General features: G+C 36.0%; 1 protein-coding gene across 1 annotated transcript in view; it reads left to right on the plus strand.

Moving 5' to 3' along the window:
* The window catches only part of LOC141330826 (sodium/potassium/calcium exchanger 3), a 47,298-nt gene extending 23,830 nt beyond the window's left edge, over positions 1 to 23,468 (plus strand). The window contains exons 3-17 of the mRNA XM_073835588.1: positions 2,119 to 2,195; positions 6,381 to 6,455; positions 7,298 to 7,382; positions 7,631 to 7,734; positions 7,969 to 8,043; positions 8,222 to 8,247; positions 8,388 to 8,441; positions 11,634 to 11,776; positions 11,897 to 12,063; positions 13,532 to 13,751; positions 15,626 to 15,792; positions 15,896 to 16,010; positions 18,033 to 18,145; positions 18,233 to 18,298; positions 19,473 to 23,468. Coding sequence (XP_073691689.1) covers positions 2,119 to 2,195; positions 6,381 to 6,455; positions 7,298 to 7,382; positions 7,631 to 7,734; positions 7,969 to 8,043; positions 8,222 to 8,247; positions 8,388 to 8,441; positions 11,634 to 11,776; positions 11,897 to 12,063; positions 13,532 to 13,751; positions 15,626 to 15,792; positions 15,896 to 16,010; positions 18,033 to 18,145; positions 18,233 to 18,298; positions 19,473 to 19,583 — 1,598 coding nt within the window. The 3' untranslated portion in view covers positions 19,584 to 23,468. The remainder of the gene's footprint in view (positions 1 to 2,118; positions 2,196 to 6,380; positions 6,456 to 7,297; positions 7,383 to 7,630; positions 7,735 to 7,968; positions 8,044 to 8,221; positions 8,248 to 8,387; positions 8,442 to 11,633; positions 11,777 to 11,896; positions 12,064 to 13,531; positions 13,752 to 15,625; positions 15,793 to 15,895; positions 16,011 to 18,032; positions 18,146 to 18,232; positions 18,299 to 19,472) is intronic.
* Positions 23,469 to 26,184: the final 2,716 nt, after the last annotated feature.

Below are 26,184 nucleotides of genomic sequence, written 5' to 3' on the forward strand. Positions count from 1 at the left end.
GAAAAGGAATTTGAATTGTTGGTGTTTTACGGCCACTGGTGTTAATTTCAGAGTAAATGGTATTTATAGATACATTTTTGGAGTTGTGCACATTTTCCCTCACTGACATAATAGTAAATATGTAAGCTGAGACTAAACAAAATGAAGAAAAAGTGTGAAAGTGTCCACTATCCTAGCATTTCCATTATTTGGTTTTTCTTGAAGTCGTTCACTTGCTCTGCCATCTGATTTACACACTTTCTCTATTTTTGTTGGAGTCGCACACTGTCTTATATGTGCGTCTTTCTCACAGAACCCCAAGACGTTCCCCCTGGGAGAGTGAAATGGGGTATTTTTAGCAGTTGCACTTCTGTGTTGCTTGTCATCTCTTTGGTCCCTCCTTTTTTTCCATATTTCCTAAATCAAGTCCATGGGAAAGATGTATCCTCCACCCAGTTTCTCACTTTCGCTCTGTTGCCATTGGCTTCCTGCCGCTGCTCGTCAACAATTCACTGCCCTAGGGAAGACGTCGCCATAGTAACTGCCTTCGCTGAGGCAGCTCGTCAGGACGTTCATCAGAGGCGGGTTTTCAATGCGATTTACATAAAGCCAAAACATGTCTTTTGACACTGGGATACAGAAGAGGATAGAAATATGACAAAAAAGGGGAAGGAAGAGGAGATGGAAGATAGAGAGAGTGAGATATCAAAGAGGGGAAAAAAGACAAGCAATGAGAGAATAAAAGAAAAAGAAACCAATGTATGGAATGTAAAGGGCAAGGCAGAAAATTATCCCTGTGCATGTGTGTGTTTTTATGAGTGCTTTTTCTAAAGCGTCCCAGGGGAAAATGTTATCGCTCAGAGTCAAAGGTTGCTCTTTTAGAAAACGTTTTGATACTTTAAAATGATAGTTCATCAAAAAAATTAAAATTCTGTCATTATTTACAATGAGTTTCTTTCTTTGAATACAAAAGAAGATATTTTGAAAAATGTTGGTAACTAAGTATCTGCTGGTACCCATTGAGTTGCATATGGAAAAAAGATAAATGATGGCAGAACTTTAATTTTCGGGCAAAAGACAGCTGAGAACTATAACTTGTCTTTTCTACAATATCTTGGAATAATGATAAAAAAGGAGCTTAGTATTAACTAGATCTCATGAGTGTTTGTGTGCATTTTACATAAAATGTGGTTCTTCGACACTTACAATTACTTGTTTACATAGGCACTAAAGTGTACAATATTGGCATATTGACAATATCTAAAACAAATCATGTATGATGTACAAATGTTTTATGAATCCTTTTTATATGAATATTTAATTAATGGAATTAATTGGTTGATTTTGTTGTATTTATGATCAATCAGATTGTTTTCAGATCATTCTGTTCTATCTGATTTTTGTTTTAAAGTCATTTTAAAGAATTAAACCATTATAAACAAGACTGTAAATATACAACCATTTTTTTACGTAATATATATTTTGTTTGCTATAAGACACTGCATTATTCTGATTATGCTGTGAATAAAAGCATCCATAAAATTAATAACCAATACACAATAAAATAATCATGAAAGCAATCTATTATATTTTTGGGCTGTAATCCAAAATTTCAGAATCTATTTGACTGTGTTGTGTGAGGAACAAAAAAATTAATTAATAAAAAATAAAAATAAAAAGTCAAATTATATTTAAAGATAGGGGATGGATTTTAAAGGAAATTTGTCACTATACTTTTTTAAGGAGATCTAAAATATATCCATAAAACTTAAAAAATATGCTCATATAAATATATTTATGAAATAATATTATTTGAGTTCAGATTGAAATCTGTTACTTCTGTCATCTAATACTCAGGTTTAGACACAAATTAATGGGGTAACATAAGTGGTCTATAGTACGTATGATTTCATAAGAGTGTGGAGAAGAGAGGCTTCAGTGGCATGTTGATGGGCTGCTATAAATAGAATTGGGTTCTGTCATCATTAAAGTTCATATTCTTCTCTGTATGTTGCCTAAACATTGGTGTCATACATGCAACTAGCTCACCACACATTCAAATAATTGGTTTTAAAAATCCAGCAAGTACAATAATTTCTAGTGATTCCATGTCTAAACCATGTGGTGTTTTTCCATTAGCAATTCATGAGTTCCCTGAGGACATCTTCACCAAAGAGCAACTCAAGAGAGGAGCCATACTACTACACGTGCTGTGTGTGAGTGATACTCTCTCTATCTATCTATCTATCTATCTATCTATCTATCTATCTATCTATCTATCTATCTATCTATCTATCTATCTATCTATCTATCTATCTATCTATCTATCTATCTATCCGCCCGCCCTTCTACCTATCTGTCTGTCTGTCTAACTATCTGTCTGTCTATGCGTTCGTCCGACCTCCCATCTGTCCGTCTACCTGTCTGTCTATCCGTCCGTCTGTCCACCCGTCTATCTATCTCTGTTTGTCTACCTATCTGTCTGTCTATATGTCTGCCCACCCATCTGTCTGTCTACCTGTCTGTCTATCCATCCGGCTGTTTGTCCACCTGTCCACCTATCTGTCTGTCTCGTATCCATCCGTCCATCTGTTCGTCTGCCCATCTGTCTGTCTGTCTGTCTGTCTGTCGTCTATTTGTCCACCTGTCCACCTATCTGTCTGTCTCGTATCCATCCGTCCATCTGTTCATCCACCCGTCTGCCCATCTGTCTGTCTGTCTATCTTTCGATCTGTCTGTCTGTCTGTTCTCTGTCCATCCGTCCGCCTGCCTGTCTACCTATCTGTCTGTCTATCCCTCCGTCTGACTGCCCATTTGTCCATCTACCTATCTGTCTATCCAACTGTGTGTCTGTCCACCCATTTATCTATCTCTGTCTGTCTGTCTACCTATTTGTCTGTCTATCCGTCTGTCCGTCCGCCCATCTGTCTGTCTACCTAACTGTCTGTCTATCCGTCCGTCAACCCGCCCATCTGTCTATCTACCTATCTGTCCGTCTACCCATTCATCTGCCTGTCTATCTGTCATTCCTCTGTCTACCTGTCCACCCATCTGTCTATCTACCAATCTACTGTCTGTCCGTCCATCCACTCACCCATCTGTCTGTCTACCTATCTGTCTATTCGTCTATCCGTCCACCTGTATGTCTATCAGTCCATCCATCCATCCGCCTATCTTTCTGTCTACCTATCTGTCTATTCGTCTATCCGTCCACCTGTCGCTCATCTGTCTGTTTTGTAAATCTCTGTATGTCTATCCGTCAGTCTGCCCATCTGTCTGTCTACCTATCTGTCTAACTAGGGGTGGGCGATATGACCTAAAATTAATATCACGGTATTTTTCATCTTTTGAACGGTAACGGTATAATATCACGGTATTACTTTTTTTGGTACATTTTGGGAGGAGTAGCCTGTCCTGTCCCTTTAGTTTGTGAATAAAGTTAATATTTTTATAATATAATAAGGAAATGGTAGGAATCCTTATCAAAAAGAGACATGGGAGAGTATGCATTCTTAATATATTTATTTTGCAAAAAAACCTAAAGATCTTACAGTGTACAACAAAACAAAAATTATTTTTTATTGAAATTTAATTTCTGCAATATTTAAAACTTTTAAATAACTGGGGGAAATCAACCCATGGCAACAGTTTAAAAGTAGACCAATTCTGTGGGGTAAAACGCGGACTTGGCAACCCTGCATCCAACACGAGCTGCTGGAGTTAATGTCATTGCACACCAGTATGAAATTTTCGTCCGAGATTTTTGCACGTAAAAAAAAAATACAGGTTATGTTAATCGGGTTTACACACTGCCTCTGAAACTTTCGTCCGTCATAAAAAAAATCGGATCGTGTTTGATTTTCTGCATTTTCGCATCCATAAGCATTTTGATAAGGATGGCGAATATGAGAAAACTAAAAAAAAAAAAACGCATACGAAAATCGGACTCAGTGTACAATGATCTTTAGATTTGAATGATCACTGGTCGAAAGTAAAGAGAGATGACAAAAATACACTGGAGGATTTGCTGCAATCTTGTACTCACTGACAAATATTTATTAACGTTATAAGATGTGCTGCTCCCTTTACACAGAGTGTGCGTTATCTCAAAATCGAAAGTAAAAGTAAACAGGCCGGTCGCGTTCGCCTCGCGCCCCCTCAATTTGTGATCCGCTGTGTAAATCCTTCGGCCGGCCGGCCGCCGGGAAAAGTCCCGGTCGTCCCGATTGCCACTCCGCCCCTGGTATAGGCTACAGGCCCGACCTTTCTTCACGATGTTTCACCAGTCGTTTAATGGCCACTCCCCTTTTACCTACCACCTGCAAAGCTGATACGAATATGTTTTACTTTTTTATTTACAACAAGATATATAGTATAAGGACAGGTATTCAGACCACAACTGAACGTTTGAAGAAAATGTAATGCCTTATTATTTAGAATTAGCTATTATTGATGTAAATGCAGCCGTTGGAGGCACATAATTGATTTATTACAGTATTGACGGTATTAGAAAATCCATGTCGTGGCGCAATGTCACACCGGTGCTGACTATGACACCGGTGTACCGCCCAGCCCTATGTCTAACCGTCCATCCGTCCACCTGTCCACCCATCTGTCTGTTTTCCTATCTGTCTATCCATCCACCTGTCCACCCGTCCGTCTGTCTGTCTGTCTGTCTATCTGTCCGTCTACCCACTCATCTGTCTGTCTATCTGTCATTCCTCTGTCTACCTGTCCACCCATCTGTCTATCTACCAATCTACTGTCTGTCCGTCCATCCACCCACCCATCTGTCTGTCTACCTATCTGTCTATTTGTCTATCCGTCCACCTGTATGTCTATCAGTCCATCCATCCATCCGCCTATCTTTCTGTCTACCTATCTGTCTATTCGTCTATCCGTCCACCTGTCACTCATCTGTCTGTTTTGTATATCTCTGTATGTCTATCCGTCCGTCCGCCCATCTGTCTGTCTACCTATCTGTCTAACCGTCCATCCGTCCACCTGTCCACCCATCTGTCTGTTTTCCTATCTGTCTATCCATCCATCCACCTGTCCACCCGTCCGTCTGTCTTCCTATCTGTCTATCCATCCACCTGTCCACCCGTCCGTCTGTCAACCTATCTGTCTATCTGTCCGTCTACCCACTCATCTTTCTGTCTATCTGTCAATCCTCTGTCTACCTGTCCACCCATCTGTCTATCTACCAATCTACTGTCTGTCCGTCCATCCACCCACCCATCTGTCTGTTTTCCTATCTGTCTATCTATCCATCCACCTGTCCACCCGTCCGTCTGTCTACCTATCTGTCTATCTGTCCGTCTACCCAATCATCTGTCTGTCTATCTGTCATTCCTCTGTCTACCTGTCCACCCATCTGTCTATCTACCAATCTACTGTCTGTCCGTCCATCCACCCACCCATCTGTCTGTCTACCTATCTGTCTATTCGTCTATCCGTCCACCTGTATGTCTATCAGTCCATCCATCCATCCGCCTATCTTTCTGTCTACCTATCTGTCTATTCGTCTATCCGTCCACCTGTCCGCCCATCTGTCTGTTTTGTATATCTCTGTATGTCTATCCGTCCGTCCGCCCATCTGTCTGTCTACCTATCTGTCTAACCGTCCATCCGTCCACCTGTCCACCCATCTGTCTGTTTTCCTATTTGTCTATCCATCCATCCACCTGTCCACCCGTCCGTCTGTCTTCCTATCTGTCTATCCATCCACCTGTCCACCCGTCCGTCTGTCTACCTGTCTATCCATCCATCCGTCCACCCCCCACACATCTGTCTGTCTACCTATCTGTCTATCTGTCCATCCGTTCACCTGTCCACCCATCTGTCTGTTTTCCTATCTGTCCATCCGTCCACCTGTCCACCCATCTGTCTGTTTTCCTATCTGTCTATCCATCATTCCACCTGTCCGTCTGTCTTCCTATCTGTCTATCCATCCACCTGTCCGCCCATCTGTCTGTCTACCTATCTGTCTAACCATCCATCCGTCCACCTGTCCACCCATCTGTCTGTTTTCCTATCTGTCTATCCATCCATCCGTCCACCCCCCACACATCTGTCTGTCTACCTATCTGTCTATCTGTCCATCCGTTCACCTGTCCACCCATCTGTCTGTTTCGTATCTCTCTGTATGTCTATCCATCTGTCCACCCATCCGTCTGCCTGCCTATCTGTCTATTCATCCATCCGTCCACCTGTCCGCCCATCTGTCTGTCTCGATTCTCTCTGTATGTTTATCCGTCCGTCCGCCCATCTGTCTATCTATCTATCTATCTATCTATCTATCTATCTATCTATCTATCTATCTATCTATCTATCTATCTATCTATCTATCTATCTATCTATCTATCTATCCTCTCTATTTATCAGTTCTCTCATTGCAGGCCATCTATATGTTCTACGCACTGGCTATCGTTTGTGATGACTATTTTGTCCCGTCACTGGAGAAGATCTCAGAGGTGAGTGCAGCCACCTGTCAGACATTTCAGCTGGAATTAGAAAGACAGCACATGTTACTTTTGCTATCCTTCAGAAAATGAAGTGATGACAGCCTTGTTTCCCTGCTCCCACGGGTCAGCACTGATGCTATGTGCCATGAACTCTGGCTAAAGTGTTAATTAACATGTCAAGATTGGAAGGTGTTTTTTCTTCTGGGAAATTCCCTTTGTTCACTGTCCTTCAGGGAACTGGCTTTGTTCACAATTTGTCATGAGCTGTCAAGATTTAAGTATTCAAATCTGCAGAGATTTATGCTACACTTGTGGAAAAGAAGTACACTTTAGCATACTTAAAATGACTTATTATGGAAATAATATACTTTAAAATAATATACTCAAATGTTAACTGCATTTTAAACTTATATTAAATACAATTCGCTAAATTTTAGTACTTTTGACCCACTTAAGTAGAGCTTAAGTACATCTTTATATGTAATTTCATAATTACTGCCATTGTCTTTAAATAGTGTTAAAGTGTACCGCTGAAAAGCATTTACGTTAAACTACAATATAATTGAATGTCAAATATAAGTGTGTTAAGAAAGTCATAAAAGTATACTATCTTTAAATGACGTTTTATTTATATTCTACAGGTACAGTTTCTAAAAATATACTTTTAAGATTACAAGTGCCCATTCATTACAATTTAAGCACACTTTTTTTGGAAAGATTGGTCGGTATCCATGAGTGCAGACAAAATATGTTGAAACAGCATGCAGATAAATTGTCAACGAGACAATGTTATTAGTTGTGCATTAGTGCTAGTACTCATGATTAATCATTTATATGATGCTATTCATTAGAATCTGCAGTTGAGTGAAGATGTGGCTGGAGCAACTTTCATGGCTGCGGGAAGTTCTGCTCCCGAATTATTTACTTCCTTAATTGGTAAGTTTGCTTTGAATTACCGTTAATCCGCCACTTGACTGGTTATAAGTTCACATTAGATGGAAGATGTGCATATACTACAGTACATTATATACATGAAAAAGTATCATTCTTCAGTGTGAAGGAGAATTGATATATGATTCCAAGAAAAGCAGTTCAAATAAAATTTTAAATAATCAAAATATATTTGCTGCAGATGCTGATAATGTATTGCATATGTGATTATTGTGTTTGTGCTTGACTGGCAGGTGTGTTTATCACGAAGGGAGATGTCGGCGTCGGCACCATCGTAGGGTCGGCTGTCTTCAACATACTGGTCATCATTGGAGTGTGTGGCATCTTTGCCCGTCAGGTAGACATATCTATCTATCTATCTATCTATCTATCTATCTATCTATCTATCTATCTATCTATCTATCTATCTATCTATCTATCTATCTATCTATCTATCTATCTATCTATCTAAGTATTAAAGATAAGAGGCACACCTAAAGACTTAGTTTAGCTATTCTTCGTACTGCATTGAAGGCTTGAATATTTTCATATATATATATATATTTTTTTTTTTTGTCCAATTCTGCCCCAGACGGTGGCTCTGACCTGGTGGTCTTTGTTCAGAGACTCGCTGTACTACATCTTCTCAGTGCTGGCCTTGATTTTGGTGAGTCTATGTGTCTGTCTGTGCATATGAGAGAAGACAAAGAGAGTATAATGCATGTGAACATGCCGTCAATAATGACTAGTCTATAAATTTACTTCAGTAGAGTTTTCTAATTCAATTTATACATAAGGAATTCATCAGCAACTCCAATTCATTTAACGTGTTATTTTTTCTCCAGGTTATCTACGATGACAGAGTTGTATGGTAAGTGTGTTTCTTCCACATGTATGTCCACATGTTTATGTACATGAGAAACATTGTATTGTATTTACAGAGGTGTTACAGTCTCAATATTTGTAAGCATTGTATTAATAATCTTTGTATCTATGAATGCATTGTTACAGGTGGGAATCAGTGCTTCTGATCTGTATGTATGGAGTCTACATCCTCATCATGAAGTGAGTGTCATGCTGTTTTCCATCACAGAGAATTTAGTGCAATGCTGAATACTAAAGTGCATTTAGAGAGTATTTTGAATAGTGTACATAAAGTATTCAGGTCCATCCACTTTAGGATCCATTTTTGGAACATTTTAGAATATATTTCAAGATTTTTTAAGACAAACCTGATGTAGAGAAATTGTAAAGAAAGTTACACATTTATTTCACACAAATGCAACATCCTTGTTAAGTGAACCAGAATAACCAGCAAATGTTAATATCTCTGGTAATGAACCACAGGCGGCATAGAAATTTCATGATGAATTACCTATGGAAAAAAAGCACAGTTTTTGGGAAGAAAATGTTGTATAAAATTATGCAAATTATAAATGAACAAATCCCTCAAAGCCTTCAGGATTTAGTCAGGAATAAAAATCTCAAGTGTTAGTGCTAATGAAGTGGATATTTATGGCTCAGTGTAGGAGAAAAAAAATCATTTTGAAAAAACAGCCTTTAAAAATATGGATTGTAATTGAAATCTATTGACACAAATAGATATAACGCTATAAAAGAAATACTTAACAGTGTCTTTTGGATGTTTTCTTTCCACTAGAAAAAGCCCAAAATCTCAAACTTGACAGCTGCCTGAAAAAACAGTGTTGCTTGCAGTGTCTCCCCTTAAAATATATTGTATGTGCACTTTTAGAGTACTTCAAATCTTCAAAGCATATTAAAAAGACTGTGAAAAAAAGGCCACTTAAGTGACTTAACACTGTCATAACTGTTTCATAACACTTTTAAAAAGTGCACTTAATAATAATGTCAAATTAATAGTTTATCTTAAATTTCATATTTCAAATAAGTAATTATGAAATTACATAAAAAGATGTGCTTAAGTCCTACTTAAGTGATATGAACCACTGCTCATCTAACTGCATTTAATATAAATTTAATCTATAATATATTTCCATTTAATTGCAATTAACATGCAATTAAGTGTTCAAAAACATTGTAATATTATGTTCAGTTTGCACTTTAAAAGTATGTTATTTCCATAATAAGTACATTTTTAAAAGTACAATAAAGTGTAATTATTTTACAAGTGATGAACTAAATACATACCCCTTTGTAAGTAAACATTCATAATAATAATATTTTAATTATTAATATTGTTGTTTTTATTATTACTTAAAAACTGTATTAGTATTCTGTTTTATTTCAAATATTTTAAGTTAAAAAAATATTATCAAATATATAAGACTTTATTACAGTAACTAATTACCATTACTAAAATATGTCAACAATCAGCCACAAATTCACTAAATAGTAAAAAGATTACGAATTGCCATGAGATTGTGTTGAAGAGAATGTTGAATGATTTTTATTTATTAGCACTTTTAAGAAAACTTGCTGTTTCAAAGCAGTGCTGCTGAAAAACGTGTGCCAGAAAACTGCCTGAAGGCTAATGTGTTAAGAAAAACTCCCTAGATGGTTACGTTTGAGAGGAAGAGCAACAAACAATCGTAAAATTAATAGTAACAGTGTTTTTGAAGAATTTGCCACTCATTTTCAAGATCAAATAATAAAAGCCCAGAGTGAAATGTCTTAAAGCTATACATTTACATAGACGCCTCTATTGCTTCAATCATAGTACTTTGCAAACTTCTCTTCTCTTTATTGCTCCACTATAAATTTCCACATTCATGACACCTCTTGCATGTGTATGAGAGAGACGAGCACGTTTCATGTATTGTTTGGAAAGGACAGCTGATGAGTAACAGTGTTGTTGATAAGGATCTTCTAGACGACAACAACCTTCATCAAGCACCTTTTAAGGCCATTAGGGGAGGCTTGAGCTGTTCGGGACTCAGATAAACAGAGAGAAGCTGAAGCATGTTTTGTCGTGTTGATAATACAAGATATTACACATTTATCCCATACAAATACAACAGCCCTGTTGAAAAGATGAATATGTTGTGTTTTGGATGCTGGTGTGTTTAATGTCTCCTCCAGATGCCAGAGAAACAGCGACTCCAAAACCCTTGGAGAAACTTTTGAAGTTCATATTAGTGTGAACTTTGAAACCGCAAAATAATGCATGCATTGATAGATTAAAGAAAATATATTTATAAAGTATACATGTAGGTAATTCTGAAAAGTGCTGAAAATATGTGATTACATTTAGAGAGATGAACATAAATCACAGATACATACTGATTTTATAACTGTCCCACTAGACGGTGCTAAAATTATACCAGGAGAATGTATATAGACACATAACCAGTCAAAAATTTGAAAAACAACATAATTTTTGATGTTTTTCTTTCTCTTCTGCTCACCAAGGCTGCATTTATTTAGTTAGAAATTAGTAAAATTGTGAAGAGACTGAACTGTTTTCTATTTTTTAAATTAATGTGTTGAACGTTTGTGATGCTGTATGACAAAGTCAGCAAGATAATCAATTATTCTTATCATGCATATCATGTATATATATATATATGTGTGTGTGTGTGGGGGGGGGGGGGGTAAAATACATTGTCAATTAAATGTTATTAAATGTAAAGTAAATTAAGTGTCTACTTTTAAGGTTTCAAATAAGTTTTTGGAGAATAAAATGACAAAATTTGGTTGAAATGTTTATGTAAAAATTCAAACAACATGGTTATTCTGACTTGTACATATTAAAGTATATAAAATAATACAATTTGCATATTAAATTTTATTGTGTTTTAAATGAGTAAAATATTTTACTGACAAATGGGCAAAATAATGGCAAATTTTAAAAATGAATACAATTTTTTTTTTTTTTTTTTTACAAATAATTAGTATTTAGGGTAAAAGTAATTCGTCTTTTAAGATGTCATAAATTGATTTTTGTTGTTAATATATATACCTGACAAAATTGTTACACTGAATGACATTTCAGTGGGTGTCTTCTGTAAATTAAGGGAAAATATATGATATTTATTTTTTGCTCAGTAAAACAAAAACATAAATGCAAATAATTAAACAGAAAACTTTTTAATATATTTTTTTAAATAAACGAAAAATTAAAGCAATATTACACTTATTGTTTTGTGCTTAAACCTTTTGACCCATGTGTGTGTGTACCTCCAGTATTTTTACATTAATTTTAAAATATAACAATTATTGTTTTCTAGTCACAGAAACTCAAATTTTTGGTTGATTCTGCTTTAATCTCATTGGCAGGTTTAACAGTCAAATTGCGAGCTTTGTCCAGAGGTCATGTGGTAGTCCAGGCCAATGTTGTAACAGGAGACAAACATCCAGAGATAAAGAAGCAGATGAAGCAGGAGCAAACGGCAACACCTCCATGGTGCTGTTGAGGAAAGGTACTCATGCATGTATTTATGTATTTATTGTTTTTCTATAGCAGGAATGCATTTCTCGTAACATGCATGTCCAGTGTTAAAATCTAGGTCCTGAAGCAGAACCATTTTATTTGTTGTCAGCTCCAGCAGGTTCAGGACAGGAGTCTCCAGTAGTGATGGTGGATGAGCTGCTCACCAAAAAGCCACATCAGCTCTCATTCCCAGAGGCTGGGCTGCGTGTCATGATCACACCGCATTTCTCTCCACGCACCCGTCTCTCTATGGCTGGACGCATGCTCATCAGTGAGGTGAACTTTTTAACACAGTTATGTTACCTCGTACAGAAAATTCAATGCATATTAATTACTCTGTATTATTTGAAATGGAAATTAAGGATATAAAAAGGAATGAAATTAAACCGAAAGAAAGAAATCATATAAATACTTCATGTAATAGTCAATGTTTGAAAATGTGTGTGTGTATATATATATATATATATATATATATATATATGTGTGTTGTTGAGTCACATTAAAATAATTTGTTACCTGGCTGCCTTAAAATTTTAAGTACATTTTTAGTCAACTTGAAATGTTAAGTTGTACTAAGTGACAGCATGAATATTTGAGTTGATTGAACTTAATATTTTAAGGCAGCTAGGTAACTTACCTAGCTTTTAAGTTTAACAAACCAAATTTTTGTTACGTCAGCTTAAATATTAAATTCAACATTTCAAGTTGACTAAACTTATTTGAGTTGACTTAAAATAACTTAATACTTTAAGGCAGCAGAGTAACAAATTATTTTAAGTTGACTCAACAAATTGTGTTTTTTTGTTTTTTACAATAAAAAATATATATATTTTTGGCTTTCTACTTCAAAATTTCAAGTTAAAGGACAAGTTCACTTCCAGAACAAAAATGTACAGATAATTTACTTGCCCCCTTGTCATCCAAGATGTTTTGTGTCTTTCTTTCTTTAGTCGTATAGAAATTATGTTTTTGAGGAAAACATTTCAGGAGTGTTCTCCATATAGTGGACTTCTATGGTTCCCATGAGTTTGAACTTCCAAAATGCAGTTTAAATGCAGCTTCAAAGGGCTCTAAATGAATGAGGGTCTTATCTAGTGAAACAAACAAACAAAAAAAATCAATTTATATACTTTTTAAACTCAAATGTTTGTCTGGGATGTGTATGTGTACTCTGTGTATTCTGGTTCAATACAAATGGTATGTTGATAAACTTCCATTTCATTTTCTCCTCCAAAATCACCCTATCGCTGCAAAAGTACTGACCCAGTGTTTACACAGTTTTCGTGCAAAGAAAGTCAAAAGCCCTTTTACAAAAAAGGGTAAAACAGCGATGTAGGGCGATTTTAAAGTTGGAGGAGAAAATGAGATGGGAGTTTTTCAACTTACTCTAAATGTACTCTAAACTAAAATACACAGAATACACGCAAAGACAAGATGACCATTTGTGGTTAAAAAGTATATAAAGTGATTTTTTTTCGTTTTGCTATATAAAACCCTTCTTTCTTGGCTGGGATTGTTCAGAGCCCTTTGAAGCTGCATTTAAACTGCGTTTTGGAAGTTCAAACTCAGAGACACCATAGAAGTCCATTATATGGAGAGAAATCCTGAAATGTTTGCCTGAAGAAACATAATTTCTCAGTTGTTAAATTTAGAATCCTACCTAACCTTGCATGCTGGTACCTTCACGTTTATACTAAATACACGTCAAAATGTCAGTTCCGCTCTTCTCCTTTGCTCATTACAGAGACAGAGACTGCTGCGGGAGAAAAGGATGAGCCGGACCTCAGTGAAGACATTCGGTTCTAGAGGGATAGTAAACGGAGGAAGTGTTGAAGCACAGCAGACACCTGAGGACACAGAAATGATGGATGGTCAGAAAGGAGTAAAGGTGGATGTGGAAAACTCTCAGCATGAAGAAGAAGATGAGGATGGGGATGAAATGTTCAAACCTCTCCATTTTCCTGGTTAGCACATGAAACCACATTGAATTCAGATTATTAGTATTAAAAACATGCAGGAAGTTGGTTGGCTTTGGATTATATAATCTAGGAGAATCTTGGTCTCAGGAACAGGGTTTAGTTTAAGCCAGGACTAGACCTTAGTTAAAATAATGTAAGCAGCTTTTATAAATAAAACATTACAGGTGTGCATCGTGAGTCAGAACAATGGCACTGACATATTTTTAACTAGGTATTTTACTAGGTTTAGGCCTTGTCTGTGAAACGGGGGTTCATGCACTAATATACTAATATGTATGTAACATCATCAAATCAGTGTTGTTTTCGTCAACGATGAGGATGACGAAATCATTTCGTTGACGCCACTTTTTTTCATGACGATAACGAGACGATGACGAGATAAAAATGGCTCGTTGATGACTAAAACATGACGAGACGTGTGTGAGTTTTCGTTGACGAGACGAGAATAGACGAAAATGTTAGTGGATGGTCCGTCAGACGTTTAAAATGCATGACATTTCTGCTTATTGTGCATGCCAATTAAAACTTAAAAAGTATCTGACGCTATGGCAAGCCGTTTTAGCATTAAATACTCTTTGCTATACTAGTATGGCAAGCCGTTTTAGCATTCCATCCTTGTTTGTCTTTTATGTTTTAAAAACATTCCTTCATTATTGTAATTATTGGTGAAAATAGTCGATCCGGAAGCTCACATTGTGTTGAACTATAGATCTGCTATTTTCAGAACTTATAAGTGACACTACCCAACAGCAAAATACTTACTGACCTACATTAATTTGTTAAAAGACTACTTTTTCCCCTTTTTTGACTAAAACTAGACTAAAACCTTTTTGACTTTTCGTCGACTAAAACTAGACTAAAACCTTTTTGACTTTTCGTCGACTAAAATTGGACTAAAACTATCACATATAGAAGTGACTAAAATTTGACTAAGACTAATAAGCATTTTAGTCCAAAAGACTAAGACTAAATCTAAGATGGTTGTCAAAAACAACACTGCATCAAATCAGTTCAAATTTATTTATATTGTGCTTTCATAAATTACAGAACACTTTAAAGCAGCTTCACATTAAAGGAAGTGTTTACCCAAAAATGAAAATGTACTTACACTCAGGCCATCCAAGATGTAGATGACTTTGTTTTTCATCAGATTTGTAGAAATCTATCATTACACCACTGGCTCACCAATAGATCCTCTGGAATGAATGGGTGCCGTCAAAATGAGAGTCCAAACAGCTGATAAAAACATCACAATCATCCAAAAGTAATCCACACCACATCTGGACATCTGTGTGTCCATCAAATAAATTTTTGTCTGAATCAGGTTATAAATCAAGCACCATTTACAAACTAAAACAGTCCTTATTGATGTGAGAGAAAGTGTTGTTATGAATTATGGGCTGGAAGCAATGCTTTGCAGTTTAAAATGTCTTGGTGATGTATTTGTTTCTTACAAACATGCAGCTTTTCACTTCACAATATGTTAACTGATGGACTGGAGTGCTGTGAATTACTTGTGATGTTTTTATCAGCTGTTTTTACTCTCATTGTGACGGCACCCATTCACTCCAGAGTACCCATTGGCGAGCAAGTGATGTAATGCTACATTTCTATTTCTCCAAATCTGATGAAGAAACAAACTCATCTGCATCTTGGATGGCCAGAGGGTAAAGACATTTTCAGCAAATGTTAACTTTTGGTGAACTATTCCTTTAAGATCAGACCATTACTGTTAATCTTAGTATTTTGTAATTTACTTTGGTTTTAGCCTCTTTTCTTAGGATGTATTATATATCAAAATAGTGCTTTGAGAATGTTGTGTCGTTATTTATTCTCTGTATATTCTGTGTGTGCATTAGCGGGCAACTGTGCACGTCTGAAGTGGCTTGTGTCCTGGCCGCTGGCTGTTTTGCTCTATTGCACAGTGCCTAACTGTGTTTTGCCACGTTGGCATCGCTGGTTCATGGTCACCTTCATTGGTTCAACCTTCTGGATTGCTATTTTTTCCTACCTCATGGTGTGGATGGTAAGGAAAAGATCAAACATAGACATTTGCATTAAATAAACCAATCTTTTACTCTCTTTTCATTTCATTAGTTGGTTGATTATGCTGATTGCATGTTCTTCAGGTCACCATCATCAGCTACACACTAGATATTCCTGATTACATCATGGGAATCACTTTCCTGGCTGCTGGCACTAGTGTACCCGACTGCATGGCGAGTCTCATAGTCGCCCGCCAAGGTGCGTATCATTTGTATGAACGATAAATTGTTTGTATGCATGCTTTTATTATCTTCAGTATCATTTTTGTTACCCAGTTCAAAGAATGTCTTTGAATTTCCAATTCAATGTCTGAGTTGAGGTAGCAGAAAGAATACAGAATTATCATTTAAACAGAAATTAAAGGTGCCATAGAATGGAAAACTGTATTTACCTTGGCATAGTTGAATAATAACAGTTCTGTGCATGGACATGACATACTGTGAGTCTCAAACACCATCGTTTCCTCCTTCTTATATAAATCTGGTGTTTGCAAAAGACCACTGAAAAAGAGGAAAAATGTCCATGACTATGACGTTATAGTCGCGATCATTGATAGCCACGCCCCCAACATTTGCATCGCCCAATCATCAGATGTTCTGCAGCCAGGCTATTGTAAAAAAATCTAAACAAAACAAAGTGAATAAACGGGAATAAATGTTACGTTCCAGGTTGTGCAGGAGATGTTATGTGCAGGGATGGGTTAGTGTCTGTACTCAGAAAGGCAAGGAAAACTAATTCTAATAAAATAAATAAAACAAGGCGAGCCACTAAAGGGACACAGTTAGCTTCATGCTAGCAGTAGCCTGTCACATTGCAGTACATAAGATTTCACTTACTACATAAGCAGAATAGGGAGAGATGACTGCGCGAATGATTTAGAGATCCTGAGCATCACTAACAAGCATCTAAACTTGTCAAATATGTGGTAAGTACTGCCACTGTAGTATAAAGTTACACAGAGCATGTGCAATAGCAAATCTCAAAAGTGAACGTAAAATGATCGTGCATTCAAATGGAAGTTTCAATGACCTGCATATTAACAGTGGCATGGCTCCATAATAAAATATATATTTTCCCCCATGTGCGAGCTACTGAAATGAGCCGCTCTGTGAAACAGCCAATCAGAGCGGAGCTCATCATTAATATTCATGAACCTTCCAAATAAGGTAATAACAGACCATTTCATTCTAGGGACAAATTCTAGGGTTGTAAATGGACTTGTAAAACCATTTCCGGAGAATAATTGCCTTTTCCTTTGCCATATACCATCTATATCAGAGAACAATTTAATTGTTTATTGATGACTTCTCTGAATACGCTTTACAATCGGATTTTATATTGGGGAATGATAAAGAGACATCATTAATATGTTCTCATACTCTTTGACAGTCAAATGTAACCGAATACCTTAAGTTGTATCATGTATTTGGACATGATCAAACACACATTTTTTTTATAAACATTCATTTTTTTATGTTTCGATTTAACGATTTGATTTTAAATAAAAAAAGTTATTTACTTGTGTTATTTTATGATATTCAAATATACAACATAAGTGAATATTATAAAAGGCAAGCAAATATGGCATTTAACAATAGAAAATATGAAGGCAACCAATTGCATTCAGCATACGTTACAGCATTGCATTCTTGAATGCAGTCTTTACTGAAACTCATTCAACCTCCTACAGGGAGAAAAAGATTGCAAAAAGACTAAAAACGTAAAAATATGACAGCTAGTATCTAGTTATGGTTTCCGTACTATTACGGTGTTTCTGTTATCTAACGATAAACATTAACTATAACACGCTTCATAAAATACCACTACTAGCCAGTTTTTCGAGAGGTCAACTGATGCGTTAAAATGTAAAGAAATGCAGTAATTTCTTCAATTTACCAGCGACTGTTCTTGAGAAGCGCTGAAATGAATGGGCTTCAATGCAGGAGCTATTGGTTGTTTGGAACTATTGGCCGCTCCATGACAAGCTTTACTTCCGCAATCCTCAGTTCCTATGGAAGTCTATGGGAGTGTTGCAACTCTGTTTCTCTATGGCTCTGATTTACAGTTTTATAGCATGTTTTAGAACATTGCTAGCATTTTTAGAATGTTTTTAGTTTGAATGTTACTAAGATTTTTTAGCTGGTTACTACCATGTTGCTGACTTGTTGTAGCATGTTATTTCTAAAATGCGTTAAATTGTGGTTGGATTATGTGTTTTAGGAATGGGTGACATGGCAGTGTCAAACTCCATCGGCAGCAATATCTTTGACATCCTGCTGGGACTGGGCTTCCCCTGGGCTCTGAGGACACTAGTAGTAGACTATGGATCAGTAGTGAGTGTTTGACGTATTTTACTGTTCATCCAGGGCAGATGCATTCCTGCTGATGATTTCCTCTGACTGCTCTGTGTCTTTTGTCAGATTTCCATCAATAATAAAGGTCTGGTCTATTCTGTCATCCTGCTGCTCGCATCAGTCTTCCTCACGGTGAGTAAAGAGCAACTCATTATCACATCATACAAGAACTCTCACCACAGGTTCTCAACTGCTTTTGGTTTACATCCCAAAATTGTTAAGACCTTGCACCACCACAGATCTCAGTTTAAAAATCAAATGTAAAATTAAATTAAGTAATTGGGGCTGTACAATTGTCAACATTTCTGTGGTCTGAGGTTTACTACATTTCACCAGCATTCTACCAAAATAAAAGCTTGAGGGTTCGCAGGTTAGAATGTGATGAATAGTGGTAACTTTTAGTTTTAAAAAAAAATTGTTAGAAATTATCAAAAAAATATTTTTTTTTTAGAGTAAAACTGTAATTTACAGTAATATATTCATATATTCGTTTTTAATATTTAAAGTTAAAACTAACAATAACAATAATAAAGACAGTGAAAGAAGTCTTAGTTTGTTTCAGCAGAAATTTGTGACCTTTCAATATGGGATGTAATGTTATATCATTGTTAAAATCGCCATGTTTGACAAGAAATTACAATATAATTTAATAAGTTATGCAGCTCTGTATATAAACAATTTAGAAATTAATTATGTCTTATATAAATAGAATATAAATACTAATGTTAATTAATATTATATAAACTATAGTGTGATTCAAATAAATGAACACAAAATTAAATACAGAAAATGAATGGTGAATTAACCAAATGAAATATTACATTGATTTATTTACATTAATTAGTATGATATAAATATAAAATACATCATTTTTTAACTTATTGATTATATATTTTCTAATTACAGGCATCATGAGGTATTAAAATAAGCTTTGAAACATTTTAAACCCATTTTAGTCATCTATCCTGACAAATCTTTTATCTTCGTCTGTTTTAGTCCAGAATAAGTCATGTGCAATGCACATTTTACTAGGCTGATTGCAAAACAAAATTAAATGAAAGTTGGTGTCATGAAAGTGTCATGGCCTTTAAAAAAACTGCCTAATCTAAATTATAAAATATAATTAATCGTTCCCCTCAGACGAATCTGAAAGGCATGATTAAAAATGCTGGTAGGAAAACGTTCATCACCATCTGCTGTCAGTAATGGGAAATGCATCACGTCTGACCAGAAAGTGGAATTTTAAAAGCAAAGGCATTGAAATCCCCCAATCAGACCCTGATTGTACTCTGTGTGTATTTTGTAGGTCCTGGGTGTCCATCTGAATGGCTGGAAGCTGGATCGGAGACTAGGTCTTGGGCTATTACTCCTTTACTCCATCTTTCTGCTCTGCTCCATCCTCTTCGGTCAGCTCTAGAGGCGTCGCACTCCTCAGTGCATTTTTGACTTGCTTTCATTATTATAGTGCTTTTACTGTAGATCAGGTACTAAATCTTGGCAGATTTCATGCCTGCGTACAGTGAAGCACAGGAGGAAATTTTGTGCTCTACAGAAACAACCTCAGAATGGTTTTCAAGATCCGGTCAGTCCTTTGTTCTGTCCACAGCAGGAACGGTTAAGGTTTTTGAATGCCTAATTAAGCACTGCTTCATGCTGGAAGGTTTACTGTATAATATAATGGTTTCAGTCGACCCAGGATGCTGACGACTTACAGAAACGCTTCAGTATTGCAAACAGGCACTGTTTACCTGCTTATGACTTCAGTAATTCTTCTTGCCAGTATTTTACCCTTGTGAAAAAGAAGTACATTTTAGTGTACTTGAAGACGTATTATAGAGAAAAAAAATACTTTAAGTGAAAATACTTAAGTGTGAACTGAATGTAATGATTCCAGACAGTCAATTGCATGTTATTTGCAATTTATGAAATTTTTACCTACTTAAGTAGGATTAAGGACATCTTTATATGTAATTTCTTAGTTACTTCTGTTGTCTGGTTAAAATAAAGTTTAAGTGTAAAGTATTTAAATATGTTCATAATTATGTAGTTGCAATCTACTACTTTTAAAATATGATAACTTTAAATATATTGAATAACAAACAACAGTTGAAAATTACAGTTAAGTACATTATATGTGCTTTATGATTTTACTCAAAACATCAAAATAAGTGTACTTTCTTGAAATCATTATTAAAACAATAATTTAAAAGTAAATTCGATATTATTCCAAGTCACTTTTTAAAAGTCTACTTAAGTGTGGTGTTAAACATTTATGAAAGTGTCTCTCTTTAAGTCACTTAAGTGGCCTTTTATGTCATTAACTTTAAATCATTATTAAAACAATAATTTAAAAGTAAATTTGACATTATTCCAAGTCACTTTTTAAAAGTCTACTTAAGTGTGGTGTTAAACATTTATGAAAGTGTCTCTCTTTAAGTCACTTAAGTGGTCTTTTATGTCATTAACTTTAAATCATTATTAAAACAATAATTTAAAAGTAAATTTGACATTATTCCAAGTCACTTTTTAAAAGTCTACTTAAGTGTGGTGTTAAACATTTATGAAAGTGTCTCTCTTTAAGTCACTTAAGTGGTCTTTCATGTCATTAACTTTAAATCATTATTAAAACAATAATTTAAAAGTAAATTTGACATTATTCCAAGTCACTTTTTAAAAGTCTACTTAAGTGTGGTGTTAAACATTTATGAAAGTGTCTCTCTTTAAGTCACTTAAGTGGTCTTTTATGTCATTAACTTTAAATCATTATTAAAACAATAATTTAAAAGTAAATTTGACATTATTCCAAGTCACTTTTTAAAAGTCTACTTAAGCGTGGTGTTAAACATTTATGAAAGTGTCTCTCTTTAAGTCACTTAAGTGGTCTTTTATGTCATAGTTTTTCAAAAATATACTTTTAAGATTCAAAGTGTACTAGAAAGTGCACTGAAAACAATTTCTTCTTTATAACTTCTTTTTCACAAGGGTAGCCCTGTCGCTGTGTTTTGATTTACTGAGCTGCACCGCAAGAGCATCAATAGAGAGTATACCAGCACAGGGACATTTTACATTTTGTATTACCATACTTCGCCAGTCTATTATAGCCTATTTTTGCAACCTCTCTCACTATTGAAGAAATGAAAAACCTGTCGTTTAGCTGGACTAGAGTGATTGCAAAATGCTTTAAGCATGAAGGGAAATCTCTATTGTTCAGCCTTATTACTGTTATCTGAACTTTGTTTTTTTGTTTTTAAATATTTTAAGGAATAGTTCATCCAAAAATGAAGATGTGCTGAAAATACTCTCAGGCCATCCAAGGTAGAGTTTGTTTCTCACGAAAAGAGCAGCTGGCTTAAAATTTTAAGTTAAATCAACTTAAATGTCCAAGTAATTTCAACTCGTAAGTTAAATCAACTTAAAAAATAGAAGTCATTTTAACTCATTTTATTGTAGTGAGTTCAAATGACGTGTAATTTTAAGTCAGCTGGCAGCTGCTGAACTTAAGTTTTTAAGTTGAAACTGGTGAAAACTTTTTACAGTGATTCATCAGATTTAGAGAAATGTAGCATTACGTCACTTGCACACCAGTGGATACTTGCAGTAAATTGGTGCCGTCAGAGTCCAAACAGCTAATAAAAACATCACAGTAATCCACAAGTAATCCACACCACTCTTGTCCATCAATTAACGTTGTGTGAAAAGAAAAGCTGTGTTTGTAAAAAAGACATTTTTAACTAAAAATACAAAAAAAAAGACCAAAAAGGAACATATTGCTTAAACTACTGCACACGCAACAACACAAATAGCCTTAAATAGTTTCTTTAAATATTGCATGTTTTGTTGAAATTCTGATCACTAATTTGTAAATTATAGAGTTCACCCAAAAATTTAAATCCAAATCTACGTAACTTACTTTCTTTGGTAAACCATAAAAGAAAATCTTTTACGAAATGTCTCGGTGTTTTGTTTTTGTCTTTACAATGGAAGTCAGTGGTCTTCAAATCGATTTGGTTACTAACATTACTCAACATATCTTCTTTTGTGATCGATTCATTTTTGGGTGAACTATCCCTCTAAGAATCAATCAACACTTATCACACAATAGCACACTAGTATAACAGACTGTTAAAATTTACTTTTGGAAGGATACATCACATAAATGTTAACCAAACAGCTCACCAGTAAATTACAGATCAACTAATTTATTGCTGTTGACTTATGGTAATGTAATCAATATGTCAGCATGTCCATGAAAAACTAACTGTACTTTGATTACTTGTTTGTTTTTTAAATGTATTCTAATTACAAGTACTTGGTTTTTGTAATCAGATTATGTAAGCACTGGTTATATAAAGACTGTTTATTTCCTGTAGTTATTGACGAAGTAATCACATTGTGGTAATTCTGTCTTTAATCGGTTTGCACTGACTGTAGCAATACTTCTGAATTCATAGAGACTGATAATTTGTCTTTGATGATTTATGTACGTGTGGGAATATTTGTAGAAACATAGATCTTTTAGCGAGAAGCTAATATATATTTAAACAACAACAACAGCACAGGTTTGCCTGTAGTAGTACTTTAATGTGATTGTATTTTTGATAGTTGTTTTGGATGTTTTTAAAAAGAGGTTTGTAACTGGTTGTTTTAGAATACATGTGTACTGAACCTTTTTAGTGAAATTTAAGATCTTCCCCCTAAAAATGGTTCATTTTAATAGTTGTAAATGGAAATACAATGTTCACAGTATTGTTATTTATATAGATTTAGAGTTGTTTGTTAAGTATGAGAGTACAAAAAATGAAATATTTACTGTTTATATTTAACTACAATTTGCCTAGTTTTATAAAGTCTAGTTGAAGTGTTTTTAATATTTCTATATTATTACATAGAAATGGATATGGTGTGAGTAGTGTGTGTTAGACTGAAGGAAAATCAATGAGTCTAACATTAACGGCTACTCTATGCTCTGCTAAAAGATTGCTAAACATATTTGAGACCTCCAACTATTGATGTTCACATCTTTTAATATGAAGAGGTATACGGTTGTACACTTTCACTACTGATACCGGTTCATATGTAGAAAAGCAGTCTGTTACTTCTGTCCTGTGAGATTCAACTAATTTTGTAAAGAGTGATAATACTGAGATGACATTTGCTGAATGGTTAGTGCAATCGCAAAACAGTGATGTCACTAAATAATAATTATGGTGGAGAGGGGAAATCAAATGCTTCATGGCTTTTCCAAAAATGTATTCTGTACAAAGAAGGCTGTTCTTGTGTGCAATAAAAAGTGCAATAATAATGAGAGCTTCTGCCCAGTCTTATTTAGCATCATTGAGCTATTATAGGTTGTCATTTTAGTATACATCATTAAAGTAAATAAAAATAAGAAATGCTTACTTTCCGTAGCATCCAATTAATATAAAGCTATCGAGGTTATAAAATGTAGTGAAGGTAGCCGGCTGCTGCACAAATATCACTCATTGAAACTCCACTGGACCAAGCCCAGGAGGAGGCCATTCCTCTGGTGGAGTGGGCCCTCACTCCAATAGGACACTGTAAGCCTGCTGAGGTGTAAGCTAGGGCTACATCATCTACTATACAATGGGATAGTCACTGCTCTGTAACTGGCAACCCATTTAGAGTGGCCTCTGAAGCATACAAAGAGCTGCACTGATTGCTTAAAGTGGCTAGAGTTCTCTATGTAAACTCTAAGGCAGGGGTGCCCAACCCTGTTCCTGGAGATCTACCTACCTGCAGACTTTATTTCCAGCCCTGCTCCAACACAGCTGTCTGTAATTATCAAGTGCTACCTAAAAGATTAATTAGCTGGTTCTGGTGTGTTTGAGCAGGGTTGGAGCTGAACTTTGTAGAATGGTAGATCTCCAAGAACAGGGCTGGGCACCCCTGCTCTAAAGGTAATAAATTTACTAAAGAGTAAATCAGGATCATGCTTATCCTCTGAATTAGGAAGTACTAGAAGGGTGATGACTTGTGCTCTGAACTGGAGCACCTTGGGCACATACTCTTGGTTGGAGGACGGCTTTACAGTCATTAGGCCTAAACTTAAAGACAGGAAGCATTGACTGAAAAAGCTTGCAGGCCACCTATTCACCAATGCTAAAGCCAGAAGGAGGGTAAACTTAAGCGTCAGGAGCCGGAAGTCGTCAAAGGGGGGATCTCGAAGAGCCCTGAGGGCCGTGCATAAGTCAGCACAGTATGAAGATGAGATGGATTCAAACTCTACGAAAAGCTACGAAAACGTGATTTGCTGCAATGACTGCAACGTATATTTTGAGCATGGAAGAGGTTCGCCCCTTATCTAGCAGCTCTTACAGAAAGGTTAGAATGGTTAACATGTCACATGAGGACAGGTCTACATTCTGAACTCCACACCAGTCAGAAAACACAGACCACTTAAGAGCGTATCTCGTAGACAGGGCTCTACTCTCCAAAATGGTGTTAGTTACCCTCACAGAGAACTGTAAATACTCCCGGCATGTGAACTCAGGTTGCAATATGCCCACAGGAGGAGGCATTTCACCATCCTGTAGTGGGAGTGTGACCTGAAACTGCCTTGGTGATTTATAAAGGCCACCACCGACATGTTGTCCAAACGAACAAGGGTGTGGTGCCCCTTCAAGGTTTTTAGGGCCAGAGAAACCACTATCATCTCAAGGCCATTGATGTACAGGAGTTGCGACATTAGGCTGAGCATCATCCCCAAGAAGCCCCCAATGTGAACAATGTTGCTAGCCGCTGAACAGCCAGTGAGCATTCCAGCGCAAACCAGACCTGCATCTGGGCCGAATTGATAACTTTTCCCAGGAAGACGACCCGCTGGCTGGGAGACATTACAGAGTTGATTATGAGCCCAAAGCACTCCAGGTGGCTGAGCAGCAACAATCTGTGAGCAAGAAGTTCTTGCTCTGATCTGGCTAACACAAGCCGATTAGCCTTTTTCACACTTCCGTGTTTCTGGCTTCCGGATTGGTGCTCGCAGGGTAAAAGTTTTTCCGGTAACAGCAGCGGCCGTACTTAACATGCGTAAGTTCGGGAATCTAAGTCTATTTTACAAAATAGATACTATGATACTATGATATATACCGGGGTTTTACTCTAAAAATAGCAAACATTTTTTCAAAAACTTTGTGTCAGCTTCTGGTCATCACAAAGACTTTGTTTATTTAATTATGAATGATAGCACTTATAATACAGTACAGTTTTGAGTTTTGCCATTCTGTCTATTTGCATAATGTGCCCAGGGATATACATAATAAAATAATATAATACTAAACAAGACAATACTCCGATTAATGGCTGTATTCCATTTGGATCTGGATTACGTTGCTGTATTGAGTTTAGGCATCATCCGGACACAGAATCGTTTAATTTAATCTTGGGAAAATGTGCATTTGGATATAAAGGCTGTCAAATGCTGTCATAATTTACCATGATGTAGTGATTCGAGGGAAATGACTGAGTAAATTGAGAAAATAGTTTAAATATACCAGAGATTGAGAACAGAAACTATAGCTGGCGCTATGTTGCGCATATTATATTGACGAGTCAGCGGTCCGAGTGCCCATATAAATCACAAACAAGTAAAAATGTTGTTTCTTTGTTGATTATATAACAACAACTTGGAAAACAGACAAAACAGAAAAGGTAAAAGGTATTACTTGAGACAAGAGCATATTAATATAATAGGCGCAGACCTGTAGCGGAACTGACTTTACCCTGCGCTGACGTAATTTCCGTTTTTTGTGAAAAAGGCTTATCTTCGAGGTAATTCATGATGCAGATTCCCATCTGTCTCAGAGGAGAAAAAGCCATGTTCGCACATTTCTCAAAAGTGCATGGGGCCAGAGATAGGCCAAAAGGCAGGACTATATATTGATAAGTCATCCCCTTGAACGCAAATCTCAAGAACGCTCTGACTGAACCATTTCCGCAGCCGCTTTTACAAGCAGACATCGTTGTCCTATACCGAGGTTTGAATAACACCTTTGAAACGA

Source organism: Garra rufa, chromosome 3 (assembly GCF_049309525.1).
Source record: "Garra rufa chromosome 3, GarRuf1.0, whole genome shotgun sequence".
Lineage (NCBI taxonomy): Eukaryota > Metazoa > Chordata > Actinopteri > Cypriniformes > Cyprinidae > Garra > Garra rufa.